Source organism: Spermophilus citellus (assembly GCF_964194105.1).
Source record: "Spermophilus citellus genome assembly, chromosome: 2".
Taxonomy (NCBI): Eukaryota; Metazoa; Chordata; class Mammalia; order Rodentia; family Sciuridae; genus Spermophilus; species Spermophilus citellus.
In genome coordinates, this window is record NC_138183.1 from 252,082,586 (window position 1) to 252,108,187 (window position 25,602).

At 36.4% G+C, this 25,602-nt stretch overlaps 1 protein-coding gene across 2 annotated transcripts in view; it reads left to right on the forward strand.

Moving 5' to 3' along the window:
* KDM2A (lysine demethylase 2A) overlaps nt 1-25,602 on the forward strand; it is a 114,144-nt gene that overhangs the window by 46,982 nt on the left and 41,560 nt on the right. For both annotated transcript variants that reach the window (XM_081278745.1, XM_081278746.1), the window contains exons 3-6: nt 11,182-11,320; nt 12,192-12,270; nt 12,878-12,924; nt 24,932-25,110. In XM_081278745.1, the coding sequence (XP_081134871.1) occupies nt 11,182-11,320; nt 12,192-12,270; nt 12,878-12,924; nt 24,932-25,110 (444 nt within the window). The remainder of the gene's footprint in view (nt 1-11,181; nt 11,321-12,191; nt 12,271-12,877; nt 12,925-24,931; nt 25,111-25,602) is intronic.

Genomic DNA, 25,602 nt, shown 5'->3' on the forward strand with positions numbered 1-25,602 from the left:
TTTGAGTCCCTAGCACAGGGGGCTGGAGGGATCCCCTTTTCTATTCTAGAAGGTAAATAATGAGAAAGGCAGATATTTTATTTTCTTTGGGGTTATGATTTCATTTAGTGCAGGCTAATTTTTATGTCATATATTAAGAATGCTAAATTTTAAAACTGTTCTGGTGCTATAGAAAAGAAGTGAAATTTTCAAAGAATGGGACAGCAGAAGATAGAGTGAAGTTTCACATCTTTACTTCACATTTACTCAAGAAATGCGTGTCCAAGATTGCTTAAACATTGACAAATGCTGTTAATTTCCAGATTCTCTGCTCCTTTATACCCTCTTTTTTTTTTTTTTTCTTGGTATTGGGGATTCAATGCAGAGGCACTTTACCACTGAGCTATATATCTAGCCCTTTCTATTTTTTGTTTTGAGACAGAGTCTTGCCAGGTTGCTTAGGGCCTCAGCCTCCCAAGTCACTGACATTACAGACATGTGCCACCACATTGGTTCTCTGGTGGTTCGACTAGATTACTTTTGGAGGATAAACTTCATGCATGTTTACATATTAATAGGAAGTTTAATATTGTAAGAACTGCTTTTGTCACTATCCAAGAAGACGGGTTTCTGGGAAAACAAAGAATGATTTTTTTATTTTTTGGTACCAGGGATTGAATGCAGGGGTGCTTAACCACTGAGCCACATCCCCACTCCTTTATATATATATATTAAAGAGAGAGAGAGAGAGAGAGAATTTTTTTTTAATATTTACTTTTTAGTTTTCAGTGGACACAACATATTTGTATGTGGTGCTGAGGATTGAATCCGGGCCACACGCATGCCAGGCGAGCGCGCTACCGCTTGAGCCACATCCCCAGCCCTCAGCCCTTTTTATATTTTGAGTCAGGGTCTTGCCAAGTTGTTTAAGGCCTCGCTAAGTTGCTAAAGCTGGCTTTGAACTCAGGATCCTTCTACCTCAGCCTTCTGAGCCACTGGGATTACTGGCCTGTGCTACTGTGCCCAGCAAGAATGTACTTTAGTTAGAACATCTGAACTAGGATTACTTCTGTTTATGTATGTATGTTCATTTAAAAAAAATTTTTTTTTGCAGTAGTGGGGGCATAGATCCAGGGCTTTGCACATGGTAGGCAAGTGCTCTACCACTGAGCTACATTAGCAGTTCTTTTAATTTTATTTTGAGACAGGATTTTACTGAGTTATTCAGACAGTACTACAACTTTCAATCTTTCTGCCTCAGCTTCCTTAGTAACTGAGATTATAGGTTTGTACCACCATACCCAACCTCAGATTACTTCTCTTTAGGATGAAGTTAAGATGTATGTCTTTTCTTTATCTGAATTTCAGAGGGTAGTTTTACTACTTAGCTACAGTTTTTTTTCCTCTGCAGAACTGTGGTGATATAATGGTTAAATATGCAGCAAGTACACTGAAAAACAGTTTATTATACCAAGTGGTAGGAAGAAAAGCAGGCAGTGTTGGTCAAAGAGATTCAGCACTCTCATTTCTCTGCCATTCTGTTTTGTGGAGGGCATATTTGTGGTGAGGTTGAGTATATCCTGACTTTGAGAGAATTTTAGGGTCATTCTGCATATGATAGCTGTTTGACATTTATTCTGAGGAGAACTTTCAGGGAAAGTTCATTTTGTTTTATGTATTCCTCTTTTGTTGATCATTCTGCTTTCTGAGCATGTGTCTGTTTCTGTCTCTCTCTCTCACCAGAAGAGACAGGTGTGTATATGCTCTTGTCAGATTCTGCAAAAGATGCCTTTCTTTCTTTCTTTTTTTTTTCTTTTTTTGTTTGTTTGTTTGTTTATTTTTGGTACCAGGGGTGCTTAACCACTGAACCACATATCCAGCCTATTTTGTATTTTATTTAGAGACAGGGTTTTGCTGAGTTGCTTAGATTCTCACTAAATTGCTGAGACTAACTTTAAGCTCATGTTCCTCCTGCCTCAGCCTCCCAAAATTCTGGGAGGTGTGCCATCATGCCTGGCTCCTTATATGGATTACACTGTTTTGTTGTTGGAACTGCTGTGATGTCCTCATGTTTTTCATTTATGGAAAGTGTGTTATGTATTATAGATCTCTGAAAAAATTAATCTAACTTCTTCCAGAAGATATTTGAAGACTGACTTGGCTGAACTTTTGAGTAAAACAAATTCAAGTTTTTCCAGCCATGTCAATCAAATGTAGTAGACTTTCTTTGTAAGATATAAAGGAGTTATATTAAGCTGGGGTTGGCAGTGCACACCTATAATCCCATGGTGTCTGGAGGCTGAGGCGGGAGGATTTCAAGTTTGAGGCTAGCATGGGTAATTTAGTGAGGCTCTAAGCAACTTTTTGAGACCCTGTCTCAAAATAAAAAATTAAAAGGGGGCTAGGGATGTGGCTCAGTGGTAAGGCACCAGTGAGTTTTTAAATCTCCAGTACCAAAAACAAAGAAAACCCAATTAGGTTAAAATTCTATATGTGGTCTTCTTTTATCCCTGTGTTCAAGTTTCTTTTCTTTCTTTTTTTTAAGGGGCAAAAGATAATAACTTGGGCCCAAGGTTTGGTCATTGTAATTATAGGCTGAGTCTCACCATTTTTTGTGCTACCATAGCCCTTCTCATTAAAATCCTGCTTTCTGAGCATGTGTCTCATGAGGTGTAATGAAATGTTCAAATTTCGTAAATATTTTGATAACATTTTAATAACATTTTATTTCAGAAGTGTTTTATAATTCTATCTGTATATACATGTATGTTTTATTTGAAAGGAAATACTGAGAGATATAGTAGGGGTAGGAAAACCTCCACAAAGTTTGAAGAGATCACTGCTACAAGAGGAGCAATAGTGTGTGTTGTCGTGTCCCGTGTCCCCCCCCCCCCTTTTTTTTTTAAGAGACAGGATCTCCCTGACTGGCCTTAAGTTGGCAATCCAGTCTTCTTGCCTCATCCTCCTGAGTAGATGGGATTATAGGTGTGGCCAGCTGTAGAGAGCAATAGTCTTTATACATAGTTGCTGGTATTTAGTAAGTGTTCCATAAAGTTATATTAAATGAATAAACATCTTTTCTAGTGTCATTTATGTGGAGTCTTTGGCATTCCCTCTTTGTTAATTTTAATACTATATTTATTTGTCTTTCTTCCCCTACTGGCCTGTGATTTCCTATAGAGTTAATAGTATACCTTTTGGGCTGGCGTTGTAGCTCAGTGGCAGAGCGCTTGCCTAGCATGCATGAGACACTGGGTTTGATCCTCACCACCATATAAAAATAAATAAAATAAAGGTATTGTGTCCATCTACAACTAAAAGAAAAAATGACTGTGCCTTTTTATCTTTGTACACTGAGAATCTGGCTGTTATTTCATATTCTGTGTAATCTTTTTGTATGAATAAATGTATTCAGATAAATACATGAGACTGGTACAGAGGGAAATAGACAGTGATCAACACATACCTGCCCCAAAGTGTGATCTTGCAAAGAAATTGAAGATAATCACATTTTAAAATTTAATTGCTTATTTGAATAGTATGCATTTATTTGGAGTGAGAACTTAGCTTCTTTCTTTAAAGTAGATACTGCATATTAAATAGATAAATGTATATTAAAGCTATGAAGTAAGGGTTTGGTATATGTTGCAAATATTCATATTTAATCTATACAACTTCACAGTTTTACAAAATGCCCTAAGCTTTTTTTTTTTAAAGCAGGAGCTCACAGGTGAGACATAAAGACCTAGTTGTTACTTGGCTTCTTGGCATCATCTACCAGCAAGAAAAAAACTTTTTTCTTTCATGCAGTGGGGTAAAATTAGAATTTTAAATTTCTTTGTAGAAATAGGAGATGAAGAAATTAATCTTAATAAAAAATATTGGTAGTTTCATCATTGAAGAAGATATAAAGTGTCACTCTGACTATAGATATCTTCATGAGAATAAGAACAGATTTTCATAGTGTACATATAATAAATGTACTGAGTGCAAAGTACTTTTGAGATATAGAAAGGTACCTTGTCCTAACGAGTAATATTTTTATTTCAGCTGAATAGGGAATAATCAGTATAATAATTTGTGAAATAAAAGCTAGAATTAGAAATCAGGAATGGTAGAATATTAAATAAAAGTGGCATAAACAACTAGAAATATAATGTATCTTAGCAAATATAAGAAACCTCCCACTCTGAGGAAGAGGCTTTGCTAATTATCTATTTACCAAGCATGATTTTCTTACTTAAAGACAATCTTCTTTGGGGCTGGGGTTGTGGCTCAGCAGTAGAGCACTTGCTTCACACGCACCAGACCATGGGTTCCATCTCAGTACCACATAAAAATAGTGAAATAAAGGTCTCGTGCCCAACTACAACTAAAAAATAAATATTAAAAAAAAAGACAGTCTCTTTTGTTGCAAACTCATTCCACCACTTTACCTTCTGTCTCTGCCAGAACCATTTCAGCTGTCTGAAGTCTCCTTTGACAGTTTCTTCTAGCTGCCTCAAGCTACTGATTTGGCTGAAGTTTTGTTCCCACACAATTTCAGGAGCATATAGAGCTGTGTGGTTAGGGCTGTCAGCTCCAGATCCAAAGTGCCTGGGTTTTAACCCCAGCCACTCTAGTTCCTAAGCCACACCAGTTATTTTGTAAGTTGGGTAGTTACTACTTCTGTCCTTCATTTTCCTTGTTTGTAAAGTAGAGAGGATAATATATCATGTAGATGTTGGATTTAAATGTGACAATACATGCATGGTGCTTTAAAAAAAATTTTTTTTTTAGTTGTAGATGAACACAATATCTTTATTTATTTTTATGTGGTGCTGAGGATTGAACCAGTGCCCCCACATGTGCAAGGCAAGCGCTCTACCACTGAGCCCCAGCTCCAGCCAGTATGGGGTTTGTGATAAGCACTCAGACATTAGCTGCTGTCATTACTTTGCCCTGGCATCATTGTTCACCTTTCTGATTAAAAGACCAGCAGACTTTTTCATATTTTATATTACTACTTCTCTGGCTCCTTTGGGCCTATTTGGGAATAGAAACACTTAAATTCTCCAAAAGAACTGACTTTTAACATCTGGTTGATTTTTTTTTTTTTTTTGGCCGGGGGGGGGGGGGGCGGTATTGAACCCCAGAGTGCTTAACCACTGAGCTACATCTACATTTTATTTTGAGACAGCATCTCACTTAAGTTGCTTAGGGCCTCAATTGCTGAGGCTGAACTTTTGAACTTTTGATCCTCCTGCCTTAGACTCTAGAGTGTTGGGATTATAGGTGTATACACTGCGTCCAGCTCCACCTGGTTGATAGTTGAGGTATATAGGAGTTTGTTTAATTTTGGAGGGTGTTGGGTGTTGTGGAGGAAGATGTGGAAGCCTTTAGACAGCTTACTGCCTATCTACCACCAAGCTCCTTCCTTCTCTACCACTGAGCTTCTGGCATAGGCTTTTTTTTTTTTTGTGGTACTGGGGATTGAACCCAGGGCCTTGTGCATGCAAGGCAAGCACTCTACCAACTGAGCTATATCCCTACCTCCTGTGTTGTTTTTTTTGAGAAACATGTATTTGGGTGGCCCAATTTTTTTAAAAAAATTTTTTTATTAGTTATTGATGGACCTTTATTTATTTATATGTGGTGCTAAGACTCAAACCCAGTGTCTCACACATGCTAGGCAAGCACTCCACCACTGAGCCACAACCTCAGCCTGCGGTTGCCCATTTTTTAATTTGATTTGTTTGTTCTGTTGTTTTTGTAAGAATTCTTTAAATATTCTGGATATTAACCCTTTAGTAGATAAATGATTTGAAAATATTTCTTCCATTCTGTGGTTTGTGTTTTTAATCTCTTGAGAGTGTCCTTTGCACAAAAGTTTTTAATTTTGTTGAAATATAATTTATCTATTTGATTTTTCTTCTGTTGCCTGTGCTTTTGGTGTCATGTCTGAAGAAATCTGACCAAATTTAGTGTCAATTTTCTCGACTATTTTCCTCTTTTTTTAATATATATATATATATTTTTTGTTATAGGTGGACACAATATTTTTATGTGGTGCTGAGGATCGAATCCAGTGCCTCACAAATGCGAGGTGAAAGCTCTCCCTCTGAGCCACAATCCTAGTCCCCCTCTAAGAATTATACAATTTTGGTTTTTATGTCTCAATCCATTGTGAGAGTTTTTGTTTTGTTTTTGTTTTGCATGTGACATAAAGTAAGGTGTTCCAACTTCATTGTTGGATATCCAGTTTTCCCAACATTCTGCATAAAAAATGTATTTAATCTTAATTTAAATCTAATAGCCACATATCACTAGAAGCTACCATATTGGGCTGCATAGATCTAGATGACCATATATTACTTCTTTAATGTATTAGTGTGGTGAATTAGATCACTAGATGTAATGGAAATTCTCAGAATTAACAAATTGCTTTTGCATTCCTGGCACATAATACTAGTTAATGAAATACTGTTTTGTTTTAGTCATTGTTTCCCTTCACAGAAAATTAACTAAAATGACTATGGGAATCATTTAGAAAAAGATTGTAGTTTCTCAAAAAATATTCTTGAACAGTGGCTTTTTTTTATTGGTCCACATCAAACCTTTTTTCATTATAAAAATATACTGCTTTTCACAAACATATCCATTATGCTATCTTTTATTCTTTTACATATTGTTAATTATTATTTTATTTTTTTTAAATACATTTTTTAGTTGTAGATGGACATAGTACCTTTATTTATTTATGTGGCGCTGAGGTTTGAACCCAGTGCCTCATACATGTAGGTAAGTGCTCTACCCCTGAGCCACAGCCCCAATCCAATAATTATTATTTTTTTATTGATACAATTTATATGTCAAAAAATTTACCCCCCCCTCTTTTTTTTTTGAATACCGTGGATTGAATTCAGGGACACTTGACCCTATGAGCCACATCCCCAGCCTATTTTATATTTAGAGACAGGGTCTCACTGAGTTGCTTAGCACCTTGCTTTTTGCTGAGATTGGCTTTGAACTTGCCATTCTCCTGTCTCAGCCTCCCAAGTTGCTGGGATTACACGTGTGTGCCATTGCGCCTGGCTCACCCTTTTAAAATTTATAATTCAGCAGTATTTTTAGTATGTTCACGAAGTTGTGCAAACGTCAGTTACCACTATCTAATTTCAGAACTCTTTTTGTTATCCAGGTAAACCCAGAACACATTAGCAGTTATTGCCCATCTTCTGTCCACCCAGCTGCTGACAACCACTAATGTACTTTATGTCTCTATAGATTTGCTTGTTTTGTAGATTTCATCTGAACAGAATTATAATGTGGTCTTTAGTGACTGACTTTTTTTCACTTGATATATTTTTCAGTTAATAGCATTTATCAATAATGAACTCCTTTTTATTGCTAAACAATATTGCATTGTATGGATATACTGTGCTTTATTTATCCATTCTTCATTTGATGGATCTTTGGGTTGTTTCTACTTCATGGCTACTCTGAATAATGTTGCTATCTCTAATGTTGCTCTAAGAGCCGAGAATGGTAGTATAGGCCTATAGTCCCAGCCCAAGAGGCTAATGTGGGAGGATTCCTTTAGCTCATGAATTTGAAACTAATCTGGGCTATGTGGTAAGATGCTGTCTTTTTTTTTTTTTTTAAAAAAAAGGCCAGGTATGGTGGTACTTGCCTATAATCCCAGCTACTTGGGAGGCTGAGGAAGGAGAAGCACAAGTTTGAGGCCATCCTGGATAATACAGCAAGACCCTGTTAAGGGCTGGAGGTATAGTTAAGTGGTAGAGCATTCCTGGGGCTTCAATCTCAAACAAAGGGTCAGGGAGGAAAGTTGCTATGTACAAGTTTTTGTGTGAGTCAGTTTTCATTCTCTTGGGTAAATAGATGCTTGGGAGTAGAATTACTACGTCATAAAGTAATTTTATGTTTAATCATTTGAGAAACTGCTATGTTTTCCAAAAGGCTACAGTGCTATTTTAATCCTCACCAACACTTAATATTTGACTGATGGGCTGGAAGTGATATCTCACTGTGGGGTTTCTTTTCTTTTCTTTTTTTAAAGGTACTGGGGTTGGAACTCAGGGGTACTTTACCACTGAGATACATCCTCAGCCCTTCTTATTTTTTATTTTGAGACAAGGTCTCATTGAGGTCTTGAGGGTCTCACTGAGTTGCCGGGCTGACCTCAAATTCAACCTCTGCTTCCTAAATCACTGGAACAACTGGTGTGTAGCTACCACCCCCAACACCTGGATCTTTATTGTTTGGGATTTTCATTTCCCTAATGACTAGTGATGTTAAATGAATGACTAAGTGTTTCAGTCGGCATTTTTACTGTTGTGACCAAAAGACCTGACAAGAACCATTGCAGAGGAGGAAAAGTTTATTTGGCCCTCATAGTTTCAGAAGTCTTAGTCTGTAGATGGTTCACTTTATATCTCTGTGCCTGAGATGAGGCAAAAATCATGGCAGAGGGTGTGGAAGAGAAAAACAGCTCAGAACTTGGCAGAGACAAAATACCCGAAACAAAATACCGAAAGGCACGCCCTCAGTGACCCACCTCCTCCAGCCACACCCTACCTGCCAGCAGTTATCACCAGGTTAATCCATACCAGTGGATTATTAAACCATCAATTAGACTAAGACTCTCATAACCTAATCATTTTACCTCTGACCATGTGACATCACATATCCAAACCATAATTCTAATAAATTGATTATTCATTTTCAGGAATACAACTTACTGTTAGCATTGAAAAATTCAAATTACTTTTGAAAGAAAATTTGGTTGAAATAGATTCCATATTCAGTTTGTGCCTGTTACCTACTGAGATGCTCAGTCCAGCTAGGGTTAGCAACTGTGGGAAGCCAGTAATTTCTCTTAAGTCTGCCTAAAATCACTGTATGAAAAGCACCTGGAATAGAAGCTCAGAGCACACCAGTAAGTCAGTTGGAATTATTAGTGATATGGGAGGAGATTGGTGGCTAATTTACTTAATATTCAAGTGACCTTGCCTTTGGAGTTTCACCTATAGCAGAGATTATTATGGCATACTGATCTCCAGTGTTATTGTGAGAATTGGTTATGTTTTTTTTTTTTTAAGGCACTTAATGGGATAGATCTTAGAAGTTTACATTAATTTAGGGAGATAGGAAAAAACTTCCCCTTATCCTTGACAGTGTTAAAACTGACACAGTGTTTACATTGTCACTGATTTCCCTGGTTGGAACAGTCAAAAAGAAATTAGAAATTCAGACATTTTCTTATTATCTTTAAGAAATAGGAATGGCTTGACTGGAGCAGGAGGCTTCCTTATATCCTTACACACTGTGTACTTAAAATGCAAATCTTGTATGTAGGGGAAAATAAAAACATGTGAAAAGATAGGATGGGGAAACTTTGTGCTAGTGTGTTAAAAATTTTGAGATAATAGCACAATTGGTTCCATGTTTTTGTTTTTTTTTTTTTTTTTTTTTTTGGTGAGGTTTGAAAATATGACAGGATTATTTTCTTGTTAAAAAGTGCAAATGAGTGCTTTCTAAAAGTGACTGTTTTGGAAACAAAACTACACTTATTATAGTTTTGTATTGTACCCTTATTCTATGAGATACTTGGAACTCATCTCTGGAACTTCTTTTCAGTCATATATAGAAAACAAGGGGCAAGGGAAGAACTGGATGATGTCTTTAAGTAAATGAACAAACACCTCCATGTAAGAAACACATCATTGAATGCCTCTAATAGAAATGCACCTAAATATTTTGAATAATGATGGTATTTTTAGAGTAAATGAAAGTTAGCTAAAGTTGAGTCTTTTGGACTTTGAACTGTGATTTATGGCAACCAAAGTACCAAGGAAGGCTTTTACCAAATATGGAAAAGATATCCTTGGAGTGTTTCTACCTAAAAGTGATAAATTGAATTTTGTAGTCTTCTGGCACATAACAAATTTACTTTCCTTTAATTTTTATTTTTATGGCTTAATTCTGCCCTTTCGGACTTTTTCATTTCTTATTAATTAATTAATTAATTTATTTATTTATTCGTTCATTTATTTATTTATGGAAGGTGATCACCATTTCACACCTTTAAAATAATTATCTGGCTGGATGCGGTGGCACACACCTGTAATCCCAAGTGGTTCAGGAGGCTGTGGCAGGAGGATTGTGTGTTCAAAACCAGCCTCAGCCCTCGTTTTTCTTTTTATTATTATTATTATTTTTTTTAGTTGTAGATGGACACAATATCTTTATTTATTTATTTTTATGTGGTTCGAGGATGGAACCCAGAGCCTGACACATGCTAGGCATAATTGTAGCCCCCTTTTTCTTTTTGCTACTTGAGATTAAACCCAGCAGTGCTTAACCACTGGGCCATATCCCCAGTCCTTTTTATTTTTTATTTTGAGACAAGATTTTGCTAGATTGCTAAGGCTGGCTTTGAACTTAAGATCCTCCTGCCTTAGCTTTCTAAGTGGCTGAGACTACAGGTGTGTGCCACCGCGCCCGCCTATGGATGTAAATTTCTCCACACACCAATACTTGTTATTGCCCAAATTTTGGTGGTAGCTATCCTGGCAAGTATGTAGTATCTCATTACGGTTTTGATTTGCAACTCTGTAATGATTAATGATATTGAGCAGCTTTTTAGGTGTTTTCCTTGAAGATGTATTATCTTTTAATACTAATAATCATCTGCTGTTTAGCACACTATTGTTTAGATTATCTCGGATAAAAGAGTTTGTGATCTATTCAGATGTTTTAGTCTATTCTTGAGGTTGTTTCACAAAGTTAATCTTAGGTATACCTCTCCTCTATGAAAATAATTATATTTTGTATCTTCACTTGAATGTCTATAAAGATCATTTATCTCCACTTTGATAAGCCATGGTAGACAAATAAAATATTTAGGAGATCCTATTTGGTTGTTTTCACTGTAAATGTAAATATCTAGGCTTAAAGAGTTAGCAGAGGTAAAATTCACAGGTAGGGAACCCAGTGGCTCATTAAGACTTTGTTATATTCTGTGTATTCTGAGAACATCAGCTGATCTTGAGAGAAGAGATTTATAAGACAGGGAAAACCAATGCTTGATAAGCAACTGAGTTTAAAAGTCGCACTCTATACATGTAGGAAACACCTTGGCTGCTTGTAGATGGGCCTAAAAAAGTGCATGATTTTATCCTTATGTCCCTTCTTTCCCAGCGTGGTACCATGAGACGGCGCTATGAAGATGATGGCATTTCAGATGATGAAATTGAAGGGAAACGAACTTTTGACTTGGAAGAGAAACTCCACACCAATAAATATAATGCCAATTTTGTTACTTTTATGGAGGGAAAAGGTTAGTATCAATTTGATTCAGAGCTGTAACCCCTTGATGTAGGAAGGCATAGAATCTGAGAACTTGATGTAGGAAGGCATAGAATCTGAGTTTAATATCCTGAAACTGAAATATTACCTATTGATGCTATGTATTTATTTTCTTTCTTTTATATAGTGCCACTTGTATGCATCCTCTGTCCCATTTCTATACTCTTGAGTTGTTCTCTGATATATTAGAAGTAGTCTTTTATTGGGATAGGAGTATTTTTGGAATTTCTAAAGGCTTTTTCCTCCTCCCATCCCTTGGATTGTGTTTAATTAAAAATAGTACAATAGGGCTGGGATTGTGGCTCAGCGGTGGAGCGCTTGCCTAGCAGGCGTGAGGCACTGGGTTTGATTCCTGGTACCACATAAAAATAAAAAAACAAATACAAGAAAGGTATTGTGTCCATCCACAAGTAAAAAATAAGAAGTTTTAAAAAGTAGTGCAATGAAACTTCTTTTATGTATATAACCATATCACTGAAGCCAAGGAATTCCACATGTGTCATGTAGCTTTGATTCTTAACAAACTGACAAGAATGTTAAATGCATATCATTTTTTGGCTAAGAGACAGGGTGATGATAATTCCTACTTAGGATTTATGAGACAACTCTGTTGCTTAAGTTCTGAACTTCCTGTGGAGATACAAATTTAGCAAACTTCTCAAGCCTGGCTTCTCAGGGTGTTTTTCCCTACTTCTGAAGAGATGCTTCTTAGAAACAAGTGTTTATTTATTAACAGAGTACAACTGTATGCGCAAAATAATAGATCTATACCTTACTACTTAGATCCTTTTATCTTTCTAACTGTACTTGTTTTTCTAATAATGTTTTTTCTTCGATGACAGATTTTAATGTAGAGTATATCCAGCGGGGTGGCTTGAGAGACCCTCTGATTTTCAAAAATTCTGATGGACTTGGAATAAAGTAAGTATTCTGGGTCTGGCTGGATATGATTATGAAATGGCCTTTCCTCAGGGCTATAGGCAATGGCAGTATTGAGAACCCAGAACATTAGGTAATTGAAAATAATTTCTCACTTATTTAAAAAAAGTACATGTTTTTGTTATACAAATGATTCATGTTATAGGTAAATGAAAAAGTATAGATGAGCTAAAAAGAAAAGAAATTTAAATCTCTTGAAGTATACCATTCTTAAAAAATCATTGCTCATTTGTTGGATATTTTTCTGTGTAAGAATGTAAATACATAATCATTTATAAAGTTAGGCATGGTGATGCATGCCTGTAATCCCAGTGATTGAGGCAGTAGGACTGCAAGCTCAAGGCCAGCCTCAGCAATTTAGTGAGACCCTGTTGCTGGGATGTGGCTCAGTGGTAGAGTTCCTCTGGGGTCAATCCCCATGGAGGGAACCATAATAAGTAATTTTTTTAAGACATTAGATAAACTTATACCTAAATATGTCCTAAAGATTGATGGGTCTGACTGGGGAGTTCTCAGTACTTTAAGAAAATCTCAAATTGACTAGAGAAGTTGTATTTTCCATTTATACTTACTAGTGTTTGTTTCATAGGATGCCAGATCCAGACTTCACTGTGAATGATGTCAAAATGTGTGTTGGTAAGTATCAAGCTTTTGGCCTCTGAGTCTTTGAGACAGAGTCCTGAATCTTTGAGCTTAAAGTCATGGGAATATTGAAATATTTACTTGATTAGAAACTACGTGAGTTATAAAAGTTTTCTCTTTTGATACTCATTAGGCATAGAACCTTTGAATCTTGATCCTTTTCCTACCTACCATCTTTATTCTCACTCTCCCTAAAGAGACTGTTTTTCAGGGCATCATACCCAGGAACTCAAAACTTGTACCTTTGAGCCAAGAAACAAGCTACATTGATATCTGTGATTCTTTATCCTTATCCTTAAAATAGTAGATACATTTCTTAGAAATTCAAACCAATGCTACATTTGGTAACTTGTCTAATACTTGATATTTTGTAAACTGAGAAGTAGATGCGTTAAAATTTCTTCTCAGTGATTTAATTAAAGCCAGTCCTTAATTTGATTTATATTTTATTGTATTTAAAAGGCTGGGGATATAGCTCAGTTGGTAGAGTGCTTGCCCAGCAGGAACAAGGCCCTGGATTCAATTCCCAGCACCACCAAAAAAAAAAAAAAAAAAAAAAAGATCCTAAAAATTTAGGAAAAGAAAGCAAATTTTTATAATCTAATTAAAGAAGAAAACTTCCTGGAGTCAGTAAAGGTTCTCTCACACTTTGTCCCTTGAACTGAAACTCCAGTGCCATTCTTTGCTTTGGAAATTAAGTATTGCAGTACTATCTCATGGCCACTTGAGGGCCCTTGTTAGACTGCTGAATAAAAACTCCTCTGTTATCTAAGAGTGAAAGTCATATCCTAGGTAGAGAAAGGTTCTCTGATCCCTATATTATTCATCCTTTCACTGTTTGTGTGTTAAATTCTAGCCACTTGCCTTTCACCATGTATCCAAGTACCTAACATAGCTTCTGGAGTGTAGTAGTAAGTGCTCAGGAAATCTATTGAATAATTAAAATGCACAGCTTTCTTTCAGGAGGACTTAGATAACCTGCTTGAATACTTATAAATCCATCATTTCACTTCTTTTCTTTCTTTTTTTTTAACTTTTATTTTTTTTAGGTGTAGGTGGACACAACACAATGCCCTCATTTTTATATGGTGCTGAGGATTGAACCCGGGTCCCGCTCATGCTAGGCGAGCGCTCCACCGCTGAGCCACAATCCCAGCCCCTCACTTCTTTTCTTGATGAATGTACAGGACAGTAATTTCCTGGACCCATGAGGTAGTTGATAACCATAGCTTTTTTCTATTGGTTAGACATTATTAGTTTAAATAATAAGGTAGGACATCTACAAAGGTAATTGTGGACTACAGATGACCTCATGAGAACTATTTGTGTTAACTTGTTAGAAATACAGACTCCAGGGGCTGTGGCTGTGGCTCAAGTGGTAGAATGCTTGCCTCGTACAGGTGAGGCATTGGGTTCGATCCTCAGCACCACTTTAAAGAAAGAAAGAGAGAGAGAGAGAGTGTTCATTTACAACTAAAAAAGTATTAAAAAAAAAAAAAAACAGACTCCAAGAGGAGATTCTGGGATGGTGGTAAGAACTTTGCTTCCCACCCAGACAGTAATTGTACTGGCAGAATTTGTCCACTATAACTCTTTTGGAGCTGCAGTTCATTGAAGGCTTGCAACATCCAGGATAAGACTTGGATGGTAATATGTAGTAAATTTCGAGTTGTAGCACAGTAGCAGCCACCCCCTCCACCCTGCCAACCAAGCCCATGGGAAGTCAAGCAACAGTTTGCAGGAGGCAGGATGGGCAAAAAGGGTCCTTCAAAATATTGGAGAATCTGTGCTATGATCATATGATGGCTGCTTCTGATCACAGAGGTACAAAGAGTTAGGTGGCCATTGTTGGTGCAAGCCCCTTCCCCCCTACCCAAAGGATTTCCAGGAGATTTAAAAGGCCCATTCCCTTTACCACCCTCTTTCCTCTCCCCCTCCCTTTTTCCTTTACCCGGCTGGAAGCCTGACATTACAGACTATGATAGTCAAAGGCAACTGAATATATGGGAAAAATTAGAAACTAACTATACAAGCCCAAGGAAAGGTGCAGGCTCAAAAAAAGACCTTTTGTTTACACTTCAGGTTGATCCTTGCCACAGAGACAGCCTACAGCAATCAGAAGCCCCAAAACAATAACAATATTTATAGCAAAACCTGGGAAGGGAAAAAATCTGATTTCAAGAGTTACACATTATTAGATTTATGTGTTCAGTTTTCAGTAGCCGATTAAAAAGTATACAAAGAAACAGGAAATTATGATGAACTCAAAGGAAAAAAGTAAATCAACAGAAATTGTCCTTGAGAAAAACCTGATCTAGTAGAGAACAACTTTAAAACAAATATCTTAAAACATGCTGAAATAACTAAAGGGAAATACAGAAAATTAGGAAAAATGATGTACAAATGACATGGAAACATAAGCAAAGAGAAAACCAAAAAAAAAAAAAAAAGGGTTTTGAACCTAAAAAGTACAGAAATTTACTAAAGAGATTGAAAGGCATATTTGAACAAACAGAAGAAAGAAAAAGTGAACTGAAAGGTAGGACAATGGAAATTGGGTCTGAGGAACAGAGATTCAAAAGACTGAAGAAAAGTACAGAGTCTGCCATGGTTTGAATGTTTGTCTCCTCCAAAACTCATGTTGACATTTAATTGCCTTTCTAACAGTTTTAAGAGATGATTATTTTGTGAATGCTCCACCCTCATGCTGCCCTTAAAAAAAAATTAAAAAAAAAAATGAGTTTGGTTCCTTCTTGTTCTGTTTCATCCTCTTCCCTTTTGCTAGGCTTAAAACAGCAAAAAGACTTTTGTCATGTGCTGGCACCTTGATGTTGGTCCTACTGACCCCAGGAACTATGAGCCAGTAAATTCCTATTCATTATAAATTACCCCTTCTCAGGTGTTCTGTTAAAAGCAGCACAAAACAAACCAAGAGCCCAAGGGGACACCTTCAGGGAGTACCAAAAGGAGGAGAGAGAGAAGGGGACAGAAAATATTTGAAGAAATAATGGCAGAAAATTTCCCAAATTTTATGAAAGTCATCCAAAAAAAAGTTGAAGAGCTCAATGAACTCCAGATAAACTCTGAGACCCTCATGAAGACACATAAATAAACTTTCAAAAGCCAAAGTCAGAGTCTTGCAAGCATCAGAAAAATGACTCATCACATACAGGGAGTCTCAATAAGATTATAAGCAGTTTCTCAGGGGAATTGAAAGGACTATAAAATAATTTGAAGCCAGGTAGAGAAATAAAGGTCCCAGTAAAGATAAATACTACGTGGACAGTTATATAAGCTAGTATTATTGTAACAATGGTTTGTTTATTACTCTGTGTGGGGCGGGGGGTAGGTAGGGGTGTGTGTGCTGGGGATTGAACCGAGGGGGGGCACTTACTGAACCCCAGCCTTTTTAATTTTTTCTTTTTGAGACAAGTTCTTGATAACTTGCTTAGGGCCTTGCTACTTTGCTGAGGCTGACCTTGAACTTTAAAATCATCCTGCTTCAGCCACACAAATTGCTGGAATTATGGGTATGTTCCACCACGCCCAGTTCCTTGTTTTCTACATGATTGAAGACTAATGTTTATTTATTTATTTATATTGCAATGCTGGGGATTGAACCTAAGACCATGCACATGCTAGGCAAATGCTTTACCATTGAACTTCATCCCTAGTCCTTTTTTAAATTTTTTAATTTAAATCCTGTAAAGTCATTCTGGTCTTGTGATCCTCCTACCTCAGTGAGCTCCCAGGTATCCTGGAAACATTGTAGGCCACTATACCCCAGTTTAGGACTGTTTTAAAACAACAGTTATTAGTCTAAAAATTAGTATTATTGAAACTTTAGATGTGACTCCAAATTTTTATTTTCTATGTAATTTAAGAGATGATGCATTTTAAAGAATTATTAGTTTATGTTCAGAGACACACATAAGGATGTGATTTTGTGACATCAGAACTCAAAGGGAGGGCTGGGGTTGTAATGCTTAGTGGTAGAGTGCTTGCCTAGCATGTGTAAGGCACTGGGTTTGATTCTTAGCACCACATATAAATAAAGTAAAGGTCCATTCACAACATTAAAAAAAAAAGAAAACCAAAAGGATAGGAATGGTTTGTCAAAGGAAAATAGTTTTTGTATGTTATTTAAGCAGTTTGATATTCAAAATAGAAAGGTTAACTATTGGATGTTAGATGAAAATTCCCTGATAACCAAAAAGAAATGAGAAAGAAATTTATATATTTAATTACAGAATAAACTAAACACAAAGGCAATGGTAAATCAGGTAGAACACTTGTCCTAGCATGTGTGAGTCCCTGGGTTTGATCCCCAGACCACTAAATAAATAAATAAGTGTATGTGTCTATATGTATACACTGACTGAAGTGAAGGGAGAAATATGAAATACACAGTTCTATGCAATAACGTTTGAAGACTTCAGTAGCCTTTCTTAATAATGGATAGAACAACCAGACAGGAAAGAGGACTTAACAGAAGAAACGAATTAGACTTAACAGGTATATATAGAATACTAAACAACATTTGCATACATATTCTGAAGTATTACATGGGACATTTCCAAGATAGATCATATGTTAGACAACATGGGGCTGGGGATGTGGCTCAAGCGGTAGCGCGCTCGCCTGGCATGCGTGTGGCCCAGGTTCGATCCTCAGCACCACATACCAACAAGGATGTTGCGTCCGCCGAGAACTAGAAAATAAATATTGAAAATTCTCTCTCTCTCTCTCTCTCTCTCTCTCTCTCTCCTCTCTTAAAAAAAAATATGTTAGACAACAAATTAAGTTTCAGTAAATTTTTAAAGAAATATCAAAGTATCTTTTCCAACCACAATGGTACAAAGGTAGAAATAAGTAACAAAACTAGAATGTTCACAGAATTAACCAATATATCCTTAAACAACCGGTGGAACAAAGAAGAAATCACAAGGGAAATTAGAAAAATATGTATAGGCAAATGAACACAAAAACAAAGCTTACAGAATGTGGTGAATGGAATTTATAGTTATAAAGACTTAATCATTAGGGCTGGTGATATAGCTCAGTTGGTAGAGTGCTTGCCTCACATGCACAAGGCCCTGGGTTCAATCCCCAGCATCCCCCCCCCCCACACACACACACAAAAAAAGACATTAAAAAGAAGGGAAATCCTAAATTAAAAACCTGACATTACAACCTAAAGGAATAGAAAATGAAGACCACAAAGATTAGAGCAGAAATAAATGAAACAGAGAATAGAAAAACAACAGAAAATCAGTGAAATCAAAAGTTAGTTCTTTGAGAAAGTTAACAAAATTGACAAAACTTCAGCTAGATGGACCAAGGTAGGGGAAAGATTAAATGACTAAAGTAAAAAATGAAGGTGAGGACATTACTATCAATTCTACAGAAATTAGAAAAATTATGTGAGAATACTATTCATATTTATACACCAACAAATTGGATAAATTGACAAATTCCTGGAAACACAGAACCTAACCAGACTAAATCAGGAAGAAATGGAAAATAGAGTGGCTGTATAATTGGTTAAAAAGATTAAATCAGTATTCAAAAATCTCCCGGCAAAAGAAAACTTGGATCTGATGGCTTCACTGGTGAATTCTACTAAACACTTGAACCATCCTTCTCAAACATTTTCAAAGAATTGAAAAAGGAGCACTTTTTAACTCATTCTGTGAAAGACAATATAAGAAAATAAAAACTACAGACCAAAATCCCTTATGAGCATTGTTTAGAAATCTTAAGCACAATATCAACAAACTGAATACAGCATATGAAAAAGATCACAGACCATGAACCAAGTTGCAAAGATGGTTCAACAACATAAAAATCAATCAGTGGGCACCACATTAGCAGAATGAAGGAAGGAAAAACACAATCCCCTCAACTGATGGAGAAAATATATTATTTGACACAATTCAACACCATTTTCTTTTTTTAATATTTATTTTTTAGTTGTAGTTGGACACAATACCTTTATTTTCATGTGGTGCTGAGGATCGAACCCAGGGCCTCTCAATGCTAGGTGAGCCACAACCCCACTGAGCCACAACCCCAGCCCCTCAACACCATTTTCATGATTAAAAAAAAAAAAAAATTCAGCACATTGGAAAGAGAAGGAAACTACCTCAACATAATAAAACCATCTATGAAAAAGCTACCCAGTTGTGAAAGACTAAATGCTTTTGCTCTAAGATGAGGGATAAGGATGCCTACTTCTGTCACTTCAACATGGTACTGGGAATTCTAAATAGCGTACAGGCAAAAGAAGGAAATAAAAGGCATCTAAATTGGAAAGTAAAATGACCTGTTCACAAATTGAAAATAGAATTACCATATGGTGTTATAGTAGAAAAATAAATTTAGATTGCCCCAAAACCTGTTAGAAATAAAGGAATTTGTCAAAGTAACAAGATACAAAGTACATAATGTTCAGTTGCATTTCTGTACACCAACAACGAACAATCTGAGAAGGAAATTTTGGAAATAATTCCATTTACAATAGTGTCAAAAAAGAATGTAAAACACTTTTGTTAAGATTTGTATAATGAAAACTAAAACACTGAAGAAATGAATGAAGACATAAAATGGAAATGTGCCTCATGTTCACAAGTTGGAAGACTTAGTTTTTTTTGTTGTTGTTGGGTTTTGGTTTTGTGTGTGTGTGTTTGTTTGGGTTTTGTAGTATTTTTCAGTGCTATAGCTCAAACCCTGGGCCTCTTACATGCTAGACAAATGCTATACCACTGAACTATACCCCCAATTCCAAAATACTTAATAATATTGATGTCACTACTCAATAAGATGTCAAAACTGGATGCTGGAGTTGTGGCTCAGTGGTAGAGCACTTGCCTAGCATATATGAGGTACTGAGTTTGATTCTCAGCACCACATATAAACAAATGAATAAAGGTCCACCAACATCTTAAAAAGAAAAGGAACAAGGACTGGGGTGGTGGCTCAGTGGTAGTTTGCCTAGCATGTGTGGGGCACTGGCTTCAATCCTCAGCACCACATAAAAATGAAATGAAGATATTGTGTCCATCTACAACTAAAAACTTAATATTTTTTAAAAAGGAACAAGATGGGGACATTTAAAAGATATCACTATACTTATTATTTAAAAAAAAAAAAGTCAAAACTGCCCAAAGTGATCTACAAAATGATGTAATCCCTATCAAAATTCTAGATGTTATTTTACAGAAATAGAAAATTCCTAAAATTCATATGGAATCTCCAGGGGCCAAGAAAAACCCAAATATTCTTGAAAAAGAAGAGCAAAGCTGGAGGAAATACATTTCCTGGGTTCAAAACAATGCAAAGCTACGGTAATCAAAAAACATAATACTAGTAAAAAGATTGACCCACACAACAGTGGAATAGAATAGAGAGGCTAGGAATAAACCTTCACATTTATGGTCAAACTAGGGTAACTTTTCTTCTATAAATCATGCTGGGAAACCTGTCTACATGCAAAATAATGATGTTGGACTCCTACCTAACATCATATATAAAAATTAATTCAAAATGAATCAGAGACCTAATTTTAAAACTTTAAATTGTAGAACTCTTACTAGAAAACATGGCACCCAGGGACCCAAAAGAGTGAGGCAGGAAAATTACAAGTTCCAGGTCAGCCTTGGCAATTTAGATGATTACAAAGTTAAAAAAAAAAAAATTAAAATGGCTGGGGATGTAGCTCAGTGATAGAGCACTCCTAGGTTCAACCTTAATACCTAAGGGGGAAAAAAAGAAAACAAAAAACCTAGGGCAAGGCTTCATAATGTTAGATTTGGCAGTGTTTTCTTAGCTATGACTCCAGACAGAGAGGTAATAAAAGTGTTGATATATTGGACTAATTTAAAAAATTTTGAAATTTGTACATCAAAAAATATAAACAACTTAAAGGAATGGGAGAAAATATTTGTAAATCATATATCTAATAAGGAGTTAATATCTAGAGTATATATAGAAATAAGACTCAATGATTTAAAAAATGGATTCAGAAAAGGGCAAAGGAATTGAACAGGTATTTCTTCAAAGAAGATGCACAGATTGCCAATAAACAAAAAGATGCTCGACATTACTGATCACTAGGGAAATAGAAATCAAGACTACAGTGAGGGCCTAGGGATGTAGCTCAGTGGTAGAGTACTGCTTAGCATACAGAAAGCCCTGGGTTGGATTCCTAGCACTGCAAAAACAAAACAAAGCAAAATCGCTACAATTAAAAATTAAACAAACAGGAAATTAACAAGTGTTGGTGAGGGAAGGATATGGAGAAATTGGATCCCCTATGTGTTGTTGGTGGGAATATAAGCTAGGACTGCCACTGTGGAAGATAGTATGTTCCACAAAAATATTGACAGCAGAACTATCCCCAGAAAATCCCCTTTTGAATATGAACTCAAAAGGAAGAAAGCAGGATCTCACTGTGTTTGTAGCATTATTACTACTGTTACTACTACTAAAATTTTAATACTGGGAATTGAACTGAGGGTCATTCTGAGCTACATCCCTATCCCTTTTCATGTTTTATTTTGAGATAGGGTCTCACTAAGTTGTCCAGGCTGGCCCAAAATTTGTGAGTCTCCTGTTTTGGCCTCCTGAATAGCTGAATTTACAAAGGGTAATGAACCATACCCAGCTCATAGCAGCCTTTTTTTTTTTTTTTTTTGTACCAGGGATTGAACCCAGGGCCACTTAAGCACTGAGCCACATCCCCAGCCCTTTTAAAATATTTTTATTTAGAGACAGGGTCTCACTGAGTTGCTTAGGGCCTCGATAAATTGCTGAAGCTGACTTTGAATTTGAGGTCCTCCTGTCTCAGCTTCCTGAACCACTGGGATTGTAGGCATGCACCACCCCACCTGGCTCATAGAAGCATTATTGACAATAACTGAAACTAAGCATCCCATAAGTAGATATCCATTAGTAGATGAATGATAAGTAAAATGCAGTGCAATGTCATTTCTCACTTAACAGTGGGGGATATGTTTTGAGAAATGCATAATTGGGTGATTTTTATCCTGTGCAAACATCATAGCATATACTTAAACAAACTAAGGTGGCTATGATATTACTAGGCAATATAATCCATCATTGGGGCAATGCATGGCTGTATATCCATACAATGGAGTATTTTTCAACCTTAAAAAGAAAGAAAATTTTGATACACGTTACAACTTGGATGGACCTTGAAGACTTAACTAAGTAAAATAAACCAGTCACAAAAAGATAAAATACTGAGCCAGTCATGGTCGCACACACCTGTAATCCCAGCAACTCAGGAAGCTAAAGCACAAGGATCACAAATTCGAGGCCAGCCTCAGCAACTCAGTGAGACCATGTTTCAAAATAAAAATTAAAAATGTGGAGATGTAATACAGTGATAAAAATGTCCCTGGATTCAATCCCCAGTACTGAAAGGGGTCAGGGGAGACATACTATATGGTTCTACTTATATGAGGTAGAGTAGTCAAAATAATAGAGACAGAAAGTAGGAATGGTGGTTGTGGGAGATGAGGGTAACGAGGAGTTATCGTTTAATGGGTGTAGAGTTTCAGTTTACAAGATGAAAGGAGGGAAGGAGATGGGTATACTAATGATTCTGCAACATTGCAGATATATTTAGTATTACTGAACTATGTATCAAAAAATGGTTAAGATAGCTGGACAGGCTGAGGTTGTAACTCAGTGGTAGAACACTTGCCTAGCATGTGTGAGGCACTGGGTTCTATTCTCAGTAAACAAATAAAGGTTTAAAACAAATTGATTTGGCTTCTCCTTAAAAAAAAAAAAAAAAAGCTGGGCACGTTGGTGCATGCTGGTGAGGCAGGAGGATCACCAGCTCAAATCCAGCTTCAGTAAAAGCAAAGCACTGAGCAATTCAGTGAGACCCTGTCTCTAAATAAAATACAAAAAATAGTACTGGGGATTTGGCCCAGTGATTTAGTGCCCCTGAACTCAATCCCTGGTACTCAAAAAAAAAAAAAAAAAAAAAAAAGGTTAAATTTTAAACTGGCATGGTGACACATTCCTGTATTACAGCTACTTTGGAGGCTGAGGCAGGAGGATTTCAAGGTCCAGGACAGCCTTAGCAATTTAGTGAGACCCTGTCTAAACAAACAAGTAAATAAATTAAGGCTGGGAATGTAGCTTAGTGTAGCACCCCTGGGTTTAATCCCCGTCCCCACTCCAATAAATTTTATAGGGCTGGGAGTATAGCTCAATGTTGAGTGCTTGCCTAGCATGTGCAAGGCCCTGGATTTAATCCTCAGTACTGCAAAATAAATAAATAAATAGAAAATAGTAAGAAGGAAGTAGACTCCTGGGTATGCAGATATATGAGGTCTTAATCATCAGTTTCCTTTTGAATTTCCTCCCACTTTCTTAGCACTTTTTTTTTAAATTTTTTATTTATTTTTTAGTTTTTAGCAGACACAACATCTTTGTTTGTATGTGGTGCTGAGGATCGAACCCGGGCCACACGCATGCCAGGCGAGCACGCTACTGCTTGAGCCACATCCCCAGCCCCTCTTAGCACTTTTTAATTTCTTCAGCATCACTGTTTGAGAGTCCAATTTCTCTGCATCCTTGGGAGCACTTACTTTGCATTTTTTATATTATGTCTATCCTAATGAGTATGAAGGGGAGTATCTCATGTCAGTTTTGATTTGGCTTTGACTTTTTCTTCCAAAATATGAGGAGAAGGTTTATTTAGTCCATTGTCTTACATTCTGTGTATTTTTAAATCTGCCTTATCTATTTCACTTGGCCATATTCTTGTCCTCTTGCATATTATCTCTTCAACTAGACTTGAATGCAAAGGACTAGGTCCTAGTATTATTTGGTATATCCGGTAAGACAGGGTACAGGTACATTGTAGGTATAATTTAGTCCTATAAGTTGGACAGCTTTTTAACCACCTCTCTGGATCTTTAGCTGTATTGTCTTTCCATGTCCTCTCTTGTGCTATTGCATCTGCTTGCAATTGTCCCTGCTTAATTTTCTCTTATTGGAATTCTGTTTATCCATATGCCTCTTTTCCTAAAGTTTTCTTTGATCAATCTGGCAAAATATGAAGTTTTCCTTGTGTTTTTACTAATAAAATTGAGTGCCTACTTTGTGCTAAATGTTTTATTTCATTCACTTTAAATCCTCTCACGGCCCACAAGGTGATGCTAGCCCTCAAAAATGTATTAAAAGTTCAGAGAAGTTACATAACTTGCCCAAATGGTACTGGAACTGGGATTTAAACAGTTCTCTTGGGCTCCAAAGCGGTTTTCTTCCCCTGTTATTTTAAGCTAACTCTTGTGACATTCTGCACTTTTTGTTGTTGTGATAGACAATGGAGAATCTGATATAGACCTTTATGTCCATCATGGTATTATTATCAGATTGGAAATATTTGTGGAATGAATGAAAAGGAGGTTTTGTGTTAGAAAAAAGTATTGGCAGGTTTGTGGAATAAAACTGTTAAACTGAAAAATGGACAGATTCCATCCAGTACTCAATAATTAATGGATCCTTTATTTAAACTGGGGTAGATTAGGTCAGTCTTCAAGCCTGCATCAAAGCAATATTTCTTAGTGGGTAAGAACATTGACTGTAGAGTTAGCCTGCCTTCTTTGTCTTCTAAGTTAGGTGACACATATTTTCTCATGTATGAAATGGGTATTACTACTTCACATTTGAAATTGTTAGAATTAAATGAGACATGGAATATAAGATTCAACAACTGACAGTATTGTAAACATGACAGAGGAAATGATTGTTATTTTTTAACCTTAACTTTTGTCTTTCCCATTCTCTGTAATTTGGTTTTTATTATTTCCTCTGAAGTGAGTAGTCTTTCCTTGTCCACTGCTGAATATCCTAAACAAGAAAGAATAGTTTGTTTCCTTCCATTTGTGTTTTTTATTAACATGTTTAAAGGTTTTAGTGGTTCAGTAGAGACAAATCAATGCATCTTTCATGGCAGGGAGTCGTCGGATGGTGGATGTCATGGATGTGAACACACAAAAAGGCATTGAAATGACTATGGCTCAGTGGACACGCTACTATGAGACCCCAGAGGAGGAGCGAGAGAAACTTTATAATGTCATCAGTCTAGAATTTAGCCACACCAGGCTGGAGAACATGGTGCAAAGGCCTTCCACGGTTAGTCTAATTGTTTCCTCCATATTGTCATTGTTACTAGAGGGTTGGTTTTATACTGGAGAATTTATAACTTTTTGCACACACCAAAATTAAGCTGAATATGAAAAACTAGTTGATAGTTGATTAATTGCTGTTTTTAGAAGGCTCTTCATTTTCCAAAATGACTTAATATTATATAGGATAGGATCATTTGCTTCACCAGTAGCCTCACTTAGGAACATTGACTTTTGCATGTAATGGAAAAGAATCTTAAAAAAAAAATCACTCTTGTAACTGTTGATGGGAAGTTTGCTTAAGAAATTTTTGTCCTGTAGGTTTACACTTGCTGAGAAACTTAGGAGAAAACTAGTTTCAAGCCAGGTGAGTATTTTATGAGATAGTTGCTTAAGTAGGATCTAGTGGGTGTCTATTTAGTAATAGATTGGCAATCCATCTTAAGGTTAGTTAGTTTAATTTGAATTTGAAGTTAGTCTCCTAAAGGCAGATTTTGAT